General features: G+C 39.2%; 1 protein-coding gene across 2 annotated transcripts in view; it reads right to left on the reverse strand.

Moving 5' to 3' along the window:
* ascc3 (activating signal cointegrator 1 complex subunit 3) overlaps window positions 1–11,181 on the reverse strand; it is a 110,734-nt gene extending 99,553 nt beyond the window's left edge. For both annotated transcript variants that reach the window (XM_026370689.2, XM_026370688.2), the window contains exons 1-4: window positions 11,012–11,181; window positions 10,403–10,525; window positions 7,445–7,595; window positions 4,648–5,225 (exon numbers count right to left, since the gene is read on the reverse strand). In XM_026370689.2, the coding sequence (XP_026226474.1) occupies window positions 4,648–5,225; window positions 7,445–7,595; window positions 10,403–10,492 (819 nt within the window). In that variant the 5' untranslated portion in view covers window positions 10,493–10,525; window positions 11,012–11,181. The remainder of the gene's footprint in view (window positions 1–4,647; window positions 5,226–7,444; window positions 7,596–10,402; window positions 10,526–11,011) is intronic.
* Window positions 11,182–20,511: the final 9,330 nt, after the last annotated feature.

Here is a 20,511-nt window from a genome sequence, read left to right on the forward strand (position 1 = left end):
TGTGATCTTATGATCTTTCAACCAAAGGAATCCTCCTCCAATAAGTCAAATCTCCTCCTTGCTCAAAAAGCCACTGTGCATTTTCAGTCTTATCTGAAACACCACACCATCATTAACATGAGGCTATAGTGTCAAGTCAGCATACTGTACATAACCGAACAGATTTCTACTGTAACACCCCCATCCTGGTGCTCAGTGGCTGCCACAAAATGTCAGCAATCTGGGGTCACCAATAAGAAATACTAAGAAGCAGGTTCACTCCATTGTCAGTAATAATGGCACTGAGTGCAGAGCCTTTAAACTTTACTGCTGTCTTTGGAGTCACACAGAGGTACAGCAGATGCATGGAGAGTCTGCAGGTGCACTCTCTCCATTTCTTACACTCACGCACACACTCTCGCACACTTTTGCACACACACACACAAACAGGGCATTCTACATCTAAAGATGTCAGTGGGAGAGTTCACTTCCAAATGTCAACTACGTGAGGTACATTAGAACCAATTGTAACCAGCTGAAGTTGTACAATTCTGTCTCTGTGGTGAAGCAATTGATAGAACGAGGGTGCATGCGCACACACACACACACACACACACACACACACACACACACACACACACGAGGAGCTATAGGGGTGATATAAAAGCTTTCAAGTATAAAGGAGACAGAGAATGAAAGTGAGTAAAAATGCAGGGAGACAGAATGATGGAGCACTTTCCTGATTCATAAGTAAATATAAGGGATGACAAATCTACTTGAGGTTTCCACAGGATGACACACAACAGAACAGAGACTTACAGTCAGCAGCATACAGTAAGAGTGTTATATTTCTTTTTCCCTTTGTTCTCTTCACTTCACATAGCAAGATCAAAACTGAAGCGGTACCACTTTTATTTAAATTATCTACCGTTCAATGCAATCTAGAGTTTCTAGTGAAAATCTGTTTCAATTCTTCAGAACCTCTTTCCTACAGTGATTTTACTTGGTGTATTTTATTAGTTTATTATCTGTCTGAATAAAATTTCAGTAAAGACCCTGTGTGTAGAATATTTTGTGTGATCTTTCAACTTATTCTGAAATTTTTGTTTCTGGAACATTAAAACTCTCATGCTGCTTTAGTGTGGTGGCTGATCAGTTTAATCCTCCACTGATTAAGACACAATTGAGAATTCTTCAGTTTTCCACCTTACAAAAGTGTATTCTGTTTTTCTAAACGGATTTAGAAAATGATGCTAGACAGTAAATTGCACTGTTCTGGAACTGTTTCAGAAAATAGGAGTCCTCTTAAATAAATAGACAGTCTGATACTAGTCCTGAAGCCACTCCAGTTTCCTCTTTGTTGTTTGGTTAAGGTCATTGTCCTGCTGAAAGTTTGAGCCATCAACCCAGTTACCCCACGTTATGTTCACTTCAGAGCAGATTTTAAGGAACTTCTCTTTATTTGGTTGCATTCACCCTATAAATGTAGAAATCTGCTTCTATGTACACATATTGTTTCGTTAATATTTCCAAAGCGTTTTCACTATCAATAAAGGTCAAAGCAATTGTGAAAGTTGGAAATGTCTAAAAAGCTCTGGAAGTAAAGGCTACAAATGACTTGACCTAACAGCCAGGACATGATAAATCCAGCATCTGGATCAAACACAGGCCTGCAAATGACCGTCAAGGTCATAGAATGACTAGGAACCAAAACTATGAAATGTACCTTTGAGACACATACAGTAGAGTGGAAAAAGTGGAATTTATTCCTCTTTTTCCTTTTTCTGATTAATCCTTATTATGTTTTAAAAACAAATGATGCAGTAAAATGTAAATAATATTGTCAAAATGTTACATTGAAATCTCAACATAGATTAGGTCATTAAAAAACAAACAAAAAACTAAGTTGCCAGTTACTCCTGTATATGCAAACAGATCCAGTACAGCTTCTATTCTACTAGAGTAGCCTGTCAGTGTTCACACAAGGGCAAAGGGCAAGTTTGCAAGACACAGTTAACGGTCTTGCACACCAATAACATAAAGCACCAGTGTTACACCCATCTGTTGTCAATAATTTCTTGTCAAAAATAGTTTCTCATTTGTGAGATCATGTGATACATGTAGTGATGTTTTTGTATAGTATCTGGAATTTCAATATATTTTTCCATCGCTGCCATCTACTGCCCCTTCAGCAAACTAAGCTGTCAGAAGGTCTATGGTCCAGAACTATAATAATAAACTACAACCAGGCACTTTTTATTTCTCTGACTATATGCATGTAAATATGAGACTTGTCATACACTGATAAAAGAGGTTAGCATGGGATAGCTGCTCTGACACTTAATAAAGCACATGATAAACTGTCACCTACACTGACAAGAAAAAGGATAAGTCAAGTGGTATTGACACATATGATGTGCCTAAAATAGTAACACCAAAAAAATTCTAATCTTTTATGAGATTTTATTGAGAACAACCATAAAAACCTAATGTGCTATTGGAAAAAGTAAATGCGTCATTCATTAGCATACCTGGAAGAAAATAAATTTCAGAGTGCGAACTAAAGCTACTCTGACAAAAAAAAAACACTCAAACTTTTTGAGTATGCTGAGCACAAGAAGAAAATCTTTATGTGAGCCATGCACCTCAAAAAGAAGCTTTCAGATCTATGATCATTGTTGATTTACATAAAGCTGTAAAGGGTTACAAAGTGATGTCAAATACTTTAGAAATTCACCAGTCTACATTTAGGCAAACAATCTACAAATGGAAACACTTTTAGACTGGAGCTACTCTACCAAGAAGTGGGTGGGCAGTAAAAATGACCCCAAGATCAAAACAAATACTCATAAGTGAGGTAAAGAAACATCCAAGAGTGACAGCCAAAGATTTGAAGACATATTAGAACTGGCTAACATCTGTGTTTATGAGTCTACAGTAGGTAAAACACAGAACAGGGTGCCTATGGCAGGACACCATGAAGGAAGCTGCTGCCTACTAAAAAGAACATTGCTGCGCACTTGAAGTTTGCCAAAAAGCACATTGACACTTTGTGGACTGAAAGAACTAAGATTGAACCATTTGGAAAGAACCCACACAACACTACATCTGGTGTAAAAAAAAGGGCACTGATTCTTTTTTTTTTTTTTTTAAATATGTCAACTTGTCCAATTTATTATATCTATTAAAGTTGTCTTGTACATTTAGCTCTAGATGCTAAACACTGATTCTGTGGTGTCACAAATGCAGATTCAATATCTGTGTGGTCTGCTGTGCAAAGTATACAAACTATGAGCACTGAACCAGTTATATATTCACTTTTTCTTCCATTTCAATTACTATAATATTGTTCAAAAAAAGTAGTCCACACCTCCAAATTAATTTTCGTAACAAGACTCTATGTATGCTAGAGCTATCATTCATATCATATTATTTGAGTTCATTGTTGCACAGGTTCACATACTTTTTCCAGTAGCATTATAAGGTTTGTATGTTTGTTCTCACTAAAGACATGAAAAAGCTGATTTTTTCTGTTATTATTTTGGGCACATTATATTTGTTAAAACTCTTGACTTCAATAAATATCAGATCACATTTTATGACAAATGAATGCAGAAAACTATAAAATTCCACAAGGTTCACATACTTTTTTTAGCCACTGTATTTTGAAACTAAGTGTGTGTGTACCTTACAGAATAGCTATCGAGGCTACCACAGTTGTTACTGTGCATTCACATCAATAAGCAAGCAGGTTCTGTCTTTGCCGACTAACATACTCACACATTCATAATTCCAAAATTATGAATACCAAACCATTATCAATATTAGAACCTGGATGAAAAAGAAGTGGAAAGATGTGTACACTAGAAAAGAAAGAAAATCCCGCAATGGTCACTAAAATAATGTAAAACTGACAAAAGCAATAAATTATAATGTACTAAAAATTAGCTTGTGAAAATCACACATCGCTTTTGAGTTGTGGTATAACAGAACCATCAGCAACTAATAAAACTGGCCTGCACAATAATGATGGTACCCCTAGAAAGAATTTTAATTTGACCACAGGGACATGTAAAACTAAAGTCTGTCCTATAATTAGCATCACAGGTGTCTTCAAACTTGTAATAATTCAGTCTGCCTATTTAAAAGGTGAAAAGTAGACAGTGTGCTGGGCTGCTTTGCTGCATCTGGCACAGGGTGTCTTGAATTTGTGGAGGGTACAATGAAATCTCAAGACTACCAAGGCATTCTGGAGAAAAATATGCTGCCCAGCGTTTCATATTGAGCATCTGTGGAAAGCTGAAACATGTAGTCTGGAGAAGGCACACTTCAAACCTGAGACAGCTGGAGCAGTGCTCACGAGGAGTGGACAAAATACCTGTTGACAGGTGCAGAAGTCCAAAATTGCTTGACTGCAGTGATATTAATTATCATTTTTGTTTGGGCTAGTTTCATTAGTCTGTATTTTTAAAATGCATCTGTTGAACCACAACTCAAAAGCAATCTTCATTACTTAATTTTTAGTAAAATTTATTATTACTCTTGTCAGTTTTAAGTTATTTCAGTGACCATTGTGGGTTTTGCTGTCTTTAACAGAAGTGTGCCAACATACATGTCTACCTGTGTATGCAAATACAGTATATGACAGTATTTCCCAGTGACACAAACCTCATTCTGCAGCTCATCATCGCTCTTATGAGAGGCCAGCATCTCAAACAGGGAGGTGCACAGCTCCTCTGGGCTGGATGAGATTATGTTGCCTCCATTCAGATACTTTTCCACCTCAGTTCTTAAGATTGCTTCATTGCCAGAGGTCAAAGATATTCCTGAGTTGGACACCTCCTCCTCATTTATGACTTTCTTCCCATTCTTCTGATTGTTTAAGAAGTTGAAAAACTCAAGATTCATGTTTCCCTCTTGGAGCCCAGACCAGGGCAAGTCTTCCAGGGGGTCCACTGTGTAGCTGTCATATGAGAAGGCAATATTGCGTCCAAAAGTCGACCCTCGTTGGGACTTGTGACGGGAGCTTTGGATCTGAATAAAGTCTTCAACTCGGGAGTCTTCAAGTGGAGCCAAAAGCCGAGCCACACAGGCACAGGAGGCTTCAGCAGCAGATGACGCGAAGGGGCCAAACATCTGTTTAATGGCTCGGGTCTCCTCTGTGCCCACATGGTCTTTGTTGTGGAAGGTCTCAAACAGAAAGACGGCAGCACTTTCAATGACTTCCTGACCATGTTCAGTCCCAACTGTTAAACAAAACACAACATATTTCAACTTTTATATTATGATTGTACTGTCATAACAAATTTAAGGGATTTGTAAGCTATAGGCAAATCCCCAATCCCCACATATCCCCATAGCACTTTCCTCAAACATTTGTCTCACCTTGTATAAACCTAAAGTGGGAGAAGTACTCAATTTGGTTAGGTGTGGAAAGTCACTAGGTTCTCGAGTACTGTACAGTACTCAAGTACAAACAAAATATGAAAACAAAACAAAATAAAGAGTAATCTCTGACAACAAGAACTTCTTTGACCTTCATTTAAATGTTTGCTAAATTAATATCAATTCAGGGCATACATGACATTGACATTTTAGCTTATTTTTATTTATCTTAACATTAGCTAATAGTTGGCCTTGCAGCATTGTGTACCCTAATCAGTTGCCTATCTTTCCTAATAGTAAAGTCTGGATGTGAGTTTTGCTAAAATAATAAAAATCCACCTGAAGGACAAATAAAGCTGAAGCACTGGTCGTTATTTCAGTAACGATAATGTTTAGGATTATTGGTTGTTGCAAAAATTACCCTCACCCTTACTATTACAATTGATAATATCTAGATAGCAGTGTTGTTCTGTATGGCTATTATTCTCAGCTGTGTACAATTCATAGGTCCAGAGATGATTCAACAGTCGTGTCTCTGTGCAGTAAAGGCTACAGCATGAGCTCACTGTTTAAGGTCCCAGTACACCTCATTTAATAATACCCCAAACAATTTATGCTTAACCAGAACGGCACTTAGCACAAAGGAACAAAGAGTAATTGTCCAATTAGAGGAAAAAATGTCAGAGGGATAGAGGAAGAATATAGTGAAGAAGGTTGAAGAGGCAGAGGGAAGCGAAAAAACAGATAAAAAGGATTTAAACCAATTAAAATGATCTACCAGCATCAGACTCGTTGCCGCATGTTAGCAGAGCAGAATGACTGCTTTTATCCTCTCCAGAGTGTTCGTAAGAGCAACTTTTTTTATTTGGATCCAGTCATGTCGACTAAGGGCAGGTTCAACACATAAAGCAGTGCAGAAAATCACAACAAATACTGTACTTCTGACTGAATGAGAAGAAAGAAAATGCTGCCATGAGAGAAAAAAAACAAACTAAATGAAAATCTTCAGTCTTTCACGGGAGCTCCGTCACTGAAGGACTGAAGTTTAACACCTAAGGACATAGAGAAAGGATTACAGGATGCATGGCATGCTATCCTACATCTGTTTCTGTCTCTATTTTCTTTGGTCAGGGACCATTTTAAAATGAGATAAGATTTCTAAAAATAAAGATTTCAGAGGTAATACAGATACCAAGTCTGTGCCCGGAGAATCCAACCATGCATCCATTAAAACTATAAGCCAGCAGTTCTCCTAACTAATAAATATGTACACTTCCGACTTAAACCAGCAATTTATTTAGTCTAGTTTTAGCAAATCCCAATGAGCTACAACATTAACGCTCTCTGATGGTTTTCATGTTTTAGTAGACAGTGTTCAGCATGAGAAACCTTTTCATGCAGATCATGATAGACAGATGTCAAAACACACAGTATCACAGTTTCATGCTGTCCACAGTGATTTGTAATTCTAATGGGGCTGAGCAGCCACAGGCCAGTTAGAGTTCCCATGCTGACCCCTGTCCAGCAGGACATTAAAACCTACTGGTGGATTTAATATCCTGGATGACCAATGTATATTTCACATTATAAAACAGTTATTAAATAAATTTAAATATTTGTTAAGATTACACAGTTGAGGTTGGGGTGTGGGTTATAATGAACTGGACTAGTACAGAGTTTCAGGCTGGTGATTTAAATTACACCAGTGTCATTAATGCTTGGATCAGATTCGAAATGAGCAGATAACAGATGTTCAAAAGACTCAGATCAGGGTCAAAACTACTTGATTACAACGTCAGTAATTAACAATAGAAGGTAAGATGTTTTTTACTCTATTTACTTACATTAAAGTAATAAACATATATATTAGATATATTAAACTTACAATGATTTTTTATAGTTGTTCATTAAAGGCACAAAAACAACAGCATCAGCAGCTGGTACGTGTGTTATTTGTATAAATCGCTTTTATACAAGTTTTCTACAACAACAACATTCCATGTTTTCATCAGTGTAACAGCAACACATGTAAATGGATAGAAATAAATGACAGTGGATTTGAGACGGAGGACTTAATTACCGATCTGTTTGGCTGCCAGAAGGAGACTCTTCAGTTCCTGACTGACAGCTTGGTGCTTAGCTTTGTCCTGATGCTCAGTGCAGAAATGGACGATCTTCTGCCATGTAAGGCCCTCTCTGGCAAACAGCTCCTGTCGCTTCAGACGTTTGGTCTAACATGAGTCACAGAGAGAAATACAATTACATTTACAGCACTCATTGCTCTGATAATTTTCAGGTATTTTTAACTGCCCACATGCCACTGTAAAAGACATACACTCCAACAATCTGCCAGTATTGTGTGGAAACAGTGCAGTTCTTGTATTTAGTCACTGATCAGTTTATTTATTGTTTTATTTCATTCTGATGTAGAATCACTAAAGACAATACCTGTTTCTCAAACCATACCAGAGGTTTTAAGCTGGTTATATTATTTTTTCTTCAATTTCAATTACTATAATATTATTATATTTTAAAGACAGTTCACATTTATCAGCATTTATGTAAATGTGCCAGTGTTTACATGACGTTGTTTCAAACTAAAGCTCCAACCTTCATATACACTGGATCCTATATTTCCTATGAATCAAACACCATCTTTTCTAACATCAATGATAGTCTACTCTAATGTCTAGTAAATGCTGAACTCTGCCTGTGGTTTCTGTCTCATGTAATCCTGATAACATCCTCAAGCTATTTCCCAAGGCTTAACAATGCTCCTTCAGAACCAAACAGTCATGTTAGGCTACTTTGGTGAGGCATGGCTCACATAAGTACATTCTTCTTGTACAGAGCAAACTCAAAGGTTTAAGTGTTTTTTTATTTGACTACATAGAGAAACTCAGATAAAATTACTATGTAAAACAAAGCTAGCTTCAGGTAAAGATGTAGCTATCATAGGTCTCCCTGAGTTGTGACATCATCTGTTGCCAATGTCAGTCATATATAGTCATAAATATTAAATGTTTAAAATGAAAACAACTTGTCTTAACACTAAAGAATAGAATCTTTACACAGCACACACTTAAAGATTTTCTCTGCCAACTGTCAGCACCAACTGAGCTACACTGGCACCTACCCCAGTTGTCACAAACAGATCACATTCTTAATCGTCTCTCCAGCTCCTAAGTGTGTGCTGGCCTTAAGGGTTCATAGTCACTTGGTGAAAGAGCTAAGTAAATCTGAGCGTTGTCTGAGTATTTGTGATAACCAACATTACTGTTGTATATACTTGGGCCTTAGAGAAGCATGTACTGTATGTTAAATAACTGCAGAGTAAGAATGCAGTCATGGGATCTTTACAACCACTGTCAACAAAATAGCTCATGCGTTCAAGGTATGATCAGAAACAATGGAGGACTGCATATAATCCCACACACTTGTGCAGTCTGTCAAAAAAAATTATATGAACCACTGTATCTAAGGTTGCATTAAGATCATGCAGCACCCAAACTGAATTTTTTGAGTCTGTGTTTAAGTAAATTACATTTCACACCTTTATCACACTTAATCAGTGCAGTCTCAGGCACACGTATGTCATTGATGTTTAGCATGAACAACACTTCTGTTCTTTTTAACTTTTGCTGCATGTTGATAGTCTGGGACACATTCCAGTCATTCTCACTGCCTGCCGTTGCTAACCTTAAAGTGAGTTAGAATTAATGCTCTGTGTCATCAGCCACTCCGATTCCGTGTCAAGTAGTTAGTTGCAAAGCCAACAAATGCATCTGTCATAAACTTACAAGTTATCATACTGTTTATACAAAAAGTTATCATGACATTGTGCCAATACATCTTTTCTCCCAGAGCTACTAAGCATCACTCTCACAATGTGGTCTCTCACCACTCACACTGATCCTGTTTCCCTTCTTAAAACTAAAGCAAAGTTGGATTCTGGAGAAATCTGTTATTTTCCTATGTGGAGGGGAAAAGCAGAGTCGGATAAGAGCCATACAGTTTGCAAGCTGTGCAATTAAAGATAAAGTATTTCCATAGCACAGCTACTATGAAAAATCACATTACTTGCTTGCTCACAGAGTTGGTAGAAAATCAACCTGCTGTAGTTGATGCCAAAGATGGAGCCCTCCAGTGTGTGTCAAAGCAGCACACATTTCTTGCTCAGGTGGAAAGTGTGGGAAAATTCCAAACTCCTTTCAGCGTCTCTGCCATCAGAACAGTTGTTTTGTCCTATGAACTTGGTAATTTCATAGATTTTTTTTCCCCAATCCTGATGAATCATGATCGACACATTTAAACAGCTGTCTTTAGAGACTACACTCCACTAAATGTGTCAGAGTAGAGAAAAATACTTACCATTAAAGAAATGTATAAAAATGTGCAGTGATTATGTGAGGGCGTCAATGACTATTACTAGTTTCCTACTTGTATTTTAACTAGTTCACAAACTACTAGTGGATAATATGATCAAACAGCATCACTAAATATACAATACATCATTGCCTATGTATATTAACATTGTTAAGACTAATACTAGTATTACGAACACTAATACTACATAATATATGAAAACCAGTCCGGACGTGTGTTTCAAAACATATATGTATTAATGTGACCATTTTTCGAAGACAAAATTCAACCTGTTGTACTTTTGTAAAGATCAAACACACAGAATGTTTGACAGCGTAAGTAAGTTCAGCTAACAAATCCCTTAGTCGCTACAAGAACAGCACCAGTAGCAGGAAGGTGGGCTTAGGTACAGCAGGTGTCATCATGTGATCGTCATCAAATCCCACAAATATCTTAAGCCAACAATAAATAACGTGTTGTGCATATCCAAAACCTAATACATCTATAATATACATCCTCTGTACCTGTCATATATCTCTTTTAAGCTAAGACAGTGTTGCTCTTCCACTAATTTCAAGTGTAATGTCAGCAAAACATCCAGTAGCTCTTAAGTGGTAGAAGACAATAGTTAGAAATAGTGTTCAGAAACACATGGTCCACTAAGTGGCCTCACCTTCAGGTCATACAGCTGCTCAGTGATGTCCTCCTTCTTGCTGACGTTGGAGAAGGAGCGTAGTGCTCCTGTGAGCCGTGGAGGAGACATAGCTCGAAAACTGCTTCTCCACTGTACTTCTCACTGGCAGACAGAGACATAGGAGGGAGTAAACGTTAATGACAGTATTCCCTGTACAAGGTATTAACGCAGATAGTTACATTTGTTTAACTAAGTGCAGCACGTCAGTCTACACGAGCATCGCCGTGACGCAGCAGATGGTTAAATGCACTATAGCTTTAGCTAGTTAGAGTTAGTGCATTCGCCATCACAGGAAACCCTCAGACAACACGTTCAAGTTACACGTTCGGCTGTAAAATGTATCTCTAAGGAAGTCATGGTAAAGTTAACTACGCTGTTCGAGTAGCTCGGATAACAGCAGCATTGAGGTAACCTATAATAAATGTTGGGTTGTTAGGAAAGTAAAGAGTGCTGTAACTGTACAAACGACACGTCCTCTGAAGCCACTTTTACTAACTTTACCACAAACAACTGAATGACAGGCATGAAAGGCATGTAACACACTGTGCTGCTAGCTAACGTTAGCCTGTCGGCCCGGCTGCCTCTTACCCCGCCGTGTTAGCTTTAGCACTGCGGAGAAGTGTCCGTATAAAAGCAGCTGCGGCGGCTGGAGCAGTGCTCGGAGCCGGTGTGAAGCTCGGTCGATGTGTCGCCACCTCCACAGAGACTCGTCCCGTCCACTGTCCGGCGCGTGCGAGGGGGGGCCTACCGGCAGATGTCAACAGAAGCTGCGTGCACGCAAGGAACTATGGGTTTTGAAGTTTTTGCGACCAATATTTGAGGAAGAGCGAGGCTTTAACGGACTACATTAACCATATCCACGGGTAAACGCCACTTCCCGTTAGGTTCGCTTCTAACACCAACTGGCGCACGCCGACACCTGTGTGGGCTACGGGGGTCGAACCGAGAGCAGGCGGTGACAGCAGAAGACGGCGACAAAACGCAAATCCTAGGTCTTAGAATTAAAAACACTGACTTTGTTTTAGCTGTGATGCTGCCACATTCTTTCTTTTTTTGAAATGGTATATTTTTTTTCTCAGTTTAAACATTTTATATGTTTTCCATGGTCTATTTTGAATAAAATATGACTTTGTGAGATTTACAAATCATTGCATTCAGTATTTCTGTAGATTTTACATAGAGGCTCATCTTTCCGGAATCAGGTGGTAATAAACAAATGTCCAAAAACATTTCCCCAGAGGAAGAGTCACCATCTTTTTAAAATTCCAGTATTCTTATTTTTTTCATTTTTTTCATTTCCCGTTGGTTTTCCTGTGGGGAAAGTGTTTATAAGCCAGTTCCCAGGAAAATAACATTGGCTTGTGGAGTTTTGCAGACAGATTATTACTCTGTAGTCACCTTAGAGTGGAAATTCTTCTCCTTCAACTAAATTCAGTAAATGTTCTTTTATCAGTGTACTGTATTTAGCCTATTCTTGTGTGTGTGTGTGTGTGTGTGTGTGTGTGTGTGTGTGTGTGTGTGTGTGTGTGTGTGTGTGTGTGTGTGTGTGTGTGTGTGTGTGTCTGTCTTGCATAGTTAGTGAGAGAGTGACATTTGTATTAAGGTTTTATTCTGTTCAGTAAAAAACAAGAAAGTCATCTGTCTGTTTGTTTTTTATTCATCACAGCGTGATTTATTTTAGATACCACTGCTGCAGAGATATCACTTTACACCATAAACTATTATAAAATGAATTAAAAGGAAAAGTGAAACGGAAAATGTCATTTTTTAAAACATTTATCCATTTATCACACACAACTGCATGCAAATGTTCACTGTCTTCACACATCACACAGAAGAACTAACCATATTGATTTTTAGAACAATCAGCAAGTTTTCACATTTTAAACCTTTGCACAGTACAGTTTATTCTAATCTATGACTCTATAATAATAACATAATATAACTGACTGTAAACGTAAACACAGACCATCCATTACTGCAAACATTTTTACTGCCTGCATTTTTTCCAAATCTATCTTTCCAGACAGCCCTCTGTTCCCCAGCAGATGTTTCGGAAGCTATTTACATAATATTTGCATTATTCATTACCAATACTCTGATTGCCTGGTGGTGTGGTCTCCATGTTCACACCCAGCCAATTGCAATACAACCTAATGAATAACACAAATTCTCTTACGCTGCGTAGTTGGCCCCTTTTCACACTTTCACTCCCAAAGCAGGATTATTACACCAATTGTGAAACTGGCACTGCCTCCTTGTGTGTATAAAAAAGGACATGCAGCTTCAGGAGTGTAGGGGTGTGAAGTGTCAGTTAAATTTTATTTTTGAGACCAGCCACTCCTGAAATTTACTGTTACCGTTACATAAGTGATGTAGTGTTATTTCCGATGTGTGGGCTACGTGTTACAACCATGGCTTGGTGGTGTAACAGAAGAAACATAAATCAAAGAGGAAAAATAACAAACAACTGTTAACTAAGTTCTTATTTATTGTACAACCAAAGAAAATCTTAAAGCTTTTTAAAAATAGGAATTACTGGGCAAACATAATAAAGTATATAAAGAGGAATACAGGTACCCCCCTGTCTTCGAGGCCTACCCATATATAAACTCTGCTGACTGACCAGATCCGTTAACAACACACCATGCTCAGCAGTGTTGAGAGGAAGTGGCGGAAGTCCAAGACTCCATCTGCTCTAGCCGAATATCAGAGCCTACAGGCGTCATCCTCTCACAATGTCACTATGGCAAAAACAGAGTACTACCAGGAGAAAATCTGCAACATTACTGACATAAAGTCGCTCCTCTGCCCCCCTCACACACACACACACACACACACACACACACACACACACACCTCTCACTTGCTAATAACTATCTTCTTTACCAATAAGGTGGCAGCCATCAGCTCCCAGTTCTCTTCTTCAAAAAGTGACATACTACCAACTTAATCTAACAATACGTCGCTCTCTGTCGATTCTCTTGATCCTATTCCCTCCACACTCCTTCAAACAACAGCATCCACAATAATCCTGGCCATTACACATTTCTCACAACATGCACCTTTCCCACATCATTTAAGCAGGCCCAGATTACCCCACTCCTTAAAAAAACGACACTTGTCCCCTACCTTGTGGAGAATTACAGATTTCTCTTCCATTCCTGGCCAAGACTCTTGAACAAGCAGTCTTCAATCAACTGACTGACTTCCTTTTAGGAACAACCTCCTTGATGTTAACCCGTCCAGCTTCAAGAGTGGTCATTCCACAGAAACAGCACTACTGAAGGGCATGGAATCCCTGCAGGCTGCAAAACCTGCGGCTCAATCTTCTGTCTTTCTACTTGATCTATCTGCAGGCTTTGAGGCAGTTAACCACCAGATCCTCCTTTCTGCACTTTCTAAATGGGGAATCACAAGCACAGTACTGACATGGCTTAAGACCTATTTGTCTGGTCGTACCATCAAGATATCTTGTAGGTATCTTGAGTTAGGTTTGTCACTCTCACTGCTTCTTCACCGGTGTGCCACAAAGCTCAGTTCTTGGTTCTCTACTCTTTTCCATCTATACTACATCCCTAGGTTCCATTATCCAATCACATGGCTTTTCCTATCATTGCTATGGTAATGACAGACAGATCTTTCTGTCCTTCCCACCAGATGACTCCACTGTCTCACTATGCATCGTCAGCTCAACCTCTCCAAGACAGTAGCTGTTGTCTTCCTGGCCAGACCTTCGATACAGCATCAGTAACAACATAGGGTTTTTCGTAATTGTCCCCACTTAGTCTGCCAGAAAGCTGGGGATGATCATTGACCTAACTGGGTTATACCAACCATATCACCTCTGTCTCAAGGGTATGCAGATTTGCCTTTTTCAACTTCGGAAAGATCAGACTCTACTTATCGGACTATACAACACAACTTATTACTACTTATTGTGCAGGCCCTGGTCATATCACGGCTTGACAACTGCAATGTCTTACTGACGGAGTTGCCAGCTTGCACCATGAAACCATTTCCAGTTGATCCAAAATGCAGCAGCATTTTGATATTTTGCTTTGTACCTCACGTGTAAGTAGCTTTGGATAAAATCATCTGCCAAATAACTAAATGTAAATGTAAATAGCATCCCTTAACCCTGATGTAATCTATACAAATATATGACCGGGCTAATTGACAGTGCAGCTGATGTTGGCGTGTACAAGCAAGGGGTGTATGGATGCATGTGTGAGTGTATCTGTCTACGATCTAACCTGGCCCCCTGTAAACAAATAAGCAATTGGTGGTGTTCACAAGGAGATAATTCCACTAAACAGAACAAAGGCACAGCAAAGGTCCAAAGTAATTATAGAGTACCATAGAAACTACTACGAGGCAGAAAATACAGCCACAAACCACCAAACAAACAATACAGAGACTTGCTGCTCTCCCTACATTGCAGCCTCCCTGAATGAGTACTAGGCAGGGTTTTAACAGGAATGTGTGAGGATGTCTGAACTTGATTGGAGGGTCGGTTTAGATGACCACACCAATGGGAAGGCAGAGATGGGAACACATGGTGATTGGCTTGAGAAAGGAGCTGGGCCAATACATCAACCAGAGGTGTGCTCTGGCACAGCACAGATTTGCATGTGGGCTTGGTACATGAGCTGAGGTCATTCACTATTCAGGAGTAAGACTAAATTAAAGACTCTAATGCACTACATCCACTATCTAGATATGGTACATGATTTTTTTTTATTTAAAAGTTACAAATCCCCCAGTCGCTCATGAACAGGGGCTGGGTGCAAGATCTGCAAATTCACAAACTGACACACTGCATTAGAAAAGCAATGTAAACCTCACAATCCTGGTGCACATAACGCATGGCGTCAACTGCATCACCTCTGCAATACTCAGAATAGCACTGACCAGGACTGGACTTATCCTTGTATGTCTGATTTCCAATTTCTCTCATTTAAATAACTTGGGGAAGATGGAGATGGAGATCATTTTAATGTATAGCAGGCCCCCTGTCACCACCTTGAACAATGCCAGAGCTAACACAATAGTCAACGATTTTGAGTTGGAGGGACAACAAATTAAATCATCTGAGATGAGTGTGAGATGAGAGCACAACGAAAGAAAAGAGGAAAGAAATGATGATTTAACAATTAAAGAGCACTTGATTGGTGTTGGGAACATGGTTTCTGTGGGAGTTTTCAAACAGATGTGCTATTTTGGTTCCAGGAGGGTTCAGCAGTCTCATGGTCTGAAACAGGAGATCTTTTGATTATAATGACGCTATGACCTCCTGTGTGGCACCACGCTCAGAACTAATCTTCTCATTGCATCACTGTAGACCCTCATTCTACTTTCCTATTCTTCTGATGTCTGTTGCCCCATGAAGAAGAACAGAAGTGAATACATGTTTACCTCTGTTCCCACAACTTCAATAGAACTTATGACTCACCTAGTGTAAGTTCTAAGACAGTGTGGAGAAGGTGTCTCATCTCCCCTCTCACTTCAATTGCTTCATTCTTCTGTGCTTTTTGTCCTCTTGGCCAAGCCCATATCACAGCTCCTCCTGCCTCCACCCAAAGCCCCAAACACACACACACACACACACACACACACACACACACACACACACACACACACACACACACACACACACACACACACACACACACACACACACACACACCACTTCATGAACTATATGCATGAGTGATGTCCACTGAACTCTGGCTATGCCACAAGAGAGCTATGCTTCAGAGGATACTGAGAGTGAAGGGATGATTCGCTCTTTTTCTCTCATTTCCTCTCTCTACCCCTTCCTTCTCTCTCTCTCTACAACGCACACACAACAAAAACAAAAACACACACACACACACACACACACACACACACACACCCCTGAGACCACACTAAAGGGCACAGCTTGTAAAACACAATGCATCAGTTTGAGTTTTATCTATGTGAATTTCTCATGTTTGACTTGTCATTCCTGATATTGTTGTGTCTAACATAAACCACAGTTCAAGTGAATATTTCTTGGATGACATTACCACGGGCAAAGGCAAAGTAATATGAACCACACTGCAAAGAAAACCACTGGATGTATGACGCAAGCAGAATGACAACAAACAAATGAACTAACAAATGCAAAAGTCAGCAATTAGCTGTGCAATCAGGTACAAATGTGTAAACCTTTTAAATCAACTATGCGAAATCTGCACCTCGGTTTTGGTTCACTATTCACATTTTAGCACAATTAAATAGACCTACACTCAACTGGTTAGCATTACATTCAATGCTACTGTCCACAATAAACTGTCCTGTCAGGCCTCAGCCAACCAGACCACAAAAGTCATAGCTGTCTTTAGGAGACAGAGCCTTTCTCCCTTTGACCTTCAGTGGTGATGACCTGGAAACAGTTTTCATCCTCTAGTTTCTGAGAACCCTCATGGCAGCCACTGCACTGTAGTGCATGAACATTAAAGAAAATCAACCTGTCTGAGCAGCTGCTCATGCCATTCTACCACTGTTCCACCGAGAGAGCGCAAGCATACTGTGTCTCAGTGTGGTATCATAACTGTTCAGCAGGCAACAAGCCACCAAAGCCCCAAATCTCTCCCTCCACACATTAACTGCCTATGTGCCACAACTGTTGTCCAAAAATGCACAATCCATAGCTTAACAGCTACTCTCTCTGTGTTTCTAGCCTGCTTTTAAACAAACCTGCATTAAGTATAAATATACAATATTTATTGTTTGTGGGTTTCTTGACTGCTCCTCCTTAAAGCTGTCCTAAATCCTGTAGCCATGTGCATTTGCATTGTTGGTTTTCACACTCAATACACAACTTTTTACTGCTTATTCCGAATTAAGAGTTATGTTACTTTTCAACATGTTTGTAACTTCCTCAGTCACGCAAAGCTAAATGTGCAATGACAATAAATGTCTTCTATTTTATCCTAGAGTGTTCTGTACTGATAATCAGAGGCTTAATAATTCCTGTAGTTACCATACACTACATAGACCTCTATGTGTTTTTGTTGCAAACTGTACATATTTGAAAAAAAAAGTGTCTTTATAATGAACACATCACTAAAACCAAACACTGCTTTGCTAAAGCACCGCTCATATGATCAGTACTAGATTGACACCTGTGTGTAAGTTTAGTTTGTGACCTTGTTAATCGGTAACTTTTATGCAACCAACAAGTTTTTTTGACAGAAGAAAAAACTGTAACTTAAAATGGACTTAAACAGAGACTTTTTACTTCAGCAGGACAAAGGCTGTGATTTATCTCACTCAAACACAGGTGGTGGCAGAGGAAGATGCTGTGTGGAGTTTAGTGTTTTGAACATAGAACACTTGTGGGGAAGAAGTGCCAGGAACTGAAGCACAAATCTTTAAAAATAGCCATTTTCAAATCTCCTGGCACTCCTTAGTTACCTGGTGCACATTGATACAAACAGACCACAGTGGTAGCACTGCGCTGCTCTGTGCTTTGCTCACGAGACACACACTGACCCAAAAATGTATTTTCCCTCAGAGAATCGTTGCAAAGAAGCAGGTACTGTATTAAACAGTGAATACAAAGCCTGTATTACAGAGGGGTTCTCCAAAGTCAGTAAGATTTGTTGTAAGGAAAACCATACATGCAAAGATGGTGCCAAGAGTTGTTTGGACATAAAAATAAAATAAAAAATAAAGTCTATCCTGGGGTGCTCTTAGTGGAAAGAATGGGATTATTAAAACCACTCCAGAACATATTTAATTGACCACGACAGCTAAGCTGCTATTTTAAAGTTAATAAAAATAGTGAGGGTCACCAAACATAACTTGCGAGTCTTAATACCAAACATCATACATTATTAGTTGTACCGTCCTAGTTATCATAAGGGCCCTACTGCTACCTGAGCTAGTCCAACTTTAACATGTGTTTCCAGATGGAAAATATCTAATGGCGTGTATTATTTACAGAGCTGTTATTTCTCTGTCCCACAGACACAAAGTGCTCTGTGCAGGGTGTGCAAGTCATGTGGTCACATTAAAGGAAACTTGGTGCAACAGAGTCTAAGTGAGAATCACTTCTGGCTCTCAACAGAAACAATAAAAAAAGCTTTGTATCTCTGTGGCATACGGGGGGCATTTGTTTTTGTCAGAAGGCTGCTCAACACTCTGCTAATGTGCTTCCAGGATGCTGCTACTGGCTTTTCCCCCAAGGCAGAGATCCATCCTAATTATTCACATTTTGAAGTGAGCTCCATGGTGAAGACCTTCTCCCATGGTGCAGACACCGTCATGCATACATCTTAATAACTCACCTCCCTCAAAGTTGCAGCCAATCTGCCACACACTCCCAATGTCGCTTTTGTAGAACCAGTAGAGTACTGTTTATTATTGGATGTATGCGTTCATACAGTACTGCAGGAGTGACTAGTTAAGTGGGTCTGGCCACATATGGTATGTGTGAAGAGTTGTGTAAGATTAATTCCAGTTCTAGTTCTAATTCTAAGTCATTCTAGGATAGAATGACATCCAGTTGTACCTGTAGACTTTCAAGTAAATGTGTATCACTTAAACATTCTGATCCAAGTATATTTGTATTTAAATACAAATATAGTGGGTTTTAATAAAAGACATTAGTCAAATTCTCATTCCACATTCTAACTTGTTCATGTTTAAGCATGTGGTGAGGCTGAGGCTATTCTTACTGTTTCCCAACATGTAGGCATAGATAACAGCCATAGATTGTGTATGTGATTTACAATGGAAGTGTAAACAATATTCCAAATAAATGCAGGCAAAGCAAAGGCACCATGCTGAATGACTGTGTAGTTAACAGTAGTATATCCCTGGGCTTAAGGTGATGGTAAGATTGACATGACCGGGTGGGCCAAAATATATTACATTTTGCTGTAATATACACAACTGTGGAAAGTGTTTGCAGTTAAATTCCTTTCAAAACAACAAAGACAAAATCTTATTAAATACATTTGTCAGTTTAGAAAGAGTTTAAAAACTGAAACTGTACTGAATAGTGTAACCTTTCTGTCTCACACCTGACAACAACCTGTTATGGTACTTCCATAAGAGGTTGGCACATGTCTCTTAAGGGACCTTAACCCACTCTTCCATAGCAAATTGTTCCAGCTGATCCAAATTGTGTGGTACTTAACCCTGAGCTTCTGCCACAGATTCTTAAAAGGATTAAGATCTGTGCTCCGAGACAGCTACTCCAGGACCTTGATTTAATTGTTCTTCAAAAAGGTTTGGACCAACTTGAATGTATGCTTCAGGTCATTGTCTTTCTAAACCCAGCAGTGACCTATAGCTAGACTGGCAGCAGATTTCTTTACATTAGCCTTCAGAATATCAACATAATCAGTTTTATGATCCCATGCATACAAACAAGGTTTCTTTGTGCTGAAGCAGCAAAACAGGCCCGCAGCATTATGCTTCCACCGCCATGTTTGAAAGTTGAAGGAGTCTTCCCTCCTTTGCTTAAGCAGCTTAAGCAGTCCTGTGGAGGCCAGTTCAGCAACAATTGTCTTGGCAGAGGTCTGAGCATTGTTGACGACTTTTGTGATTATTTTCCTTTTTTTTAAAGTTTGAAGTTCTGTACTCATAACCACACCCAGGTTTATTTCAGAATGTGTCACCTTGTGCTTTGCAATGATGCATCATTCTAGATACACTGAAATGTTTATACTGTACATAGCAGTATAAGAGGATGAAATCACTGCTTACCATGAATTTAGGTGTAGTCCCTCTCACGTTTGAGTCATGTTTGATATCAAAAAGTGGCCTAATCATTTTGGGTTTGACCATGTGTGTGAAAGTGAATATTCACAAGTTTATGAGTTACAGTGTGGAAACAGAATTTACATATGCAGGAGGCTGGAGGTAAAATAAACAGTCACATGACCCATTATAAAGAAATCAGTTAATGATTCTAAGTCCTTTGGGATGTCGGTCAGAAGCCACACTCCCAGAGCAGTGAGTAGTATATGAAGCTGAAAGTATGTGTACAGAGGAGGATCAGGTGGTTAGATAGGTCAACGACATGCTAGACTTTCCCTCAGGAGACA

The sequence above is a fragment of the Anabas testudineus genome, chromosome 16 (assembly GCF_900324465.2).
Source record: "Anabas testudineus chromosome 16, fAnaTes1.2, whole genome shotgun sequence".
In the NCBI taxonomy this organism is placed as follows: Eukaryota; Metazoa; Chordata; class Actinopteri; order Anabantiformes; family Anabantidae; genus Anabas; species Anabas testudineus.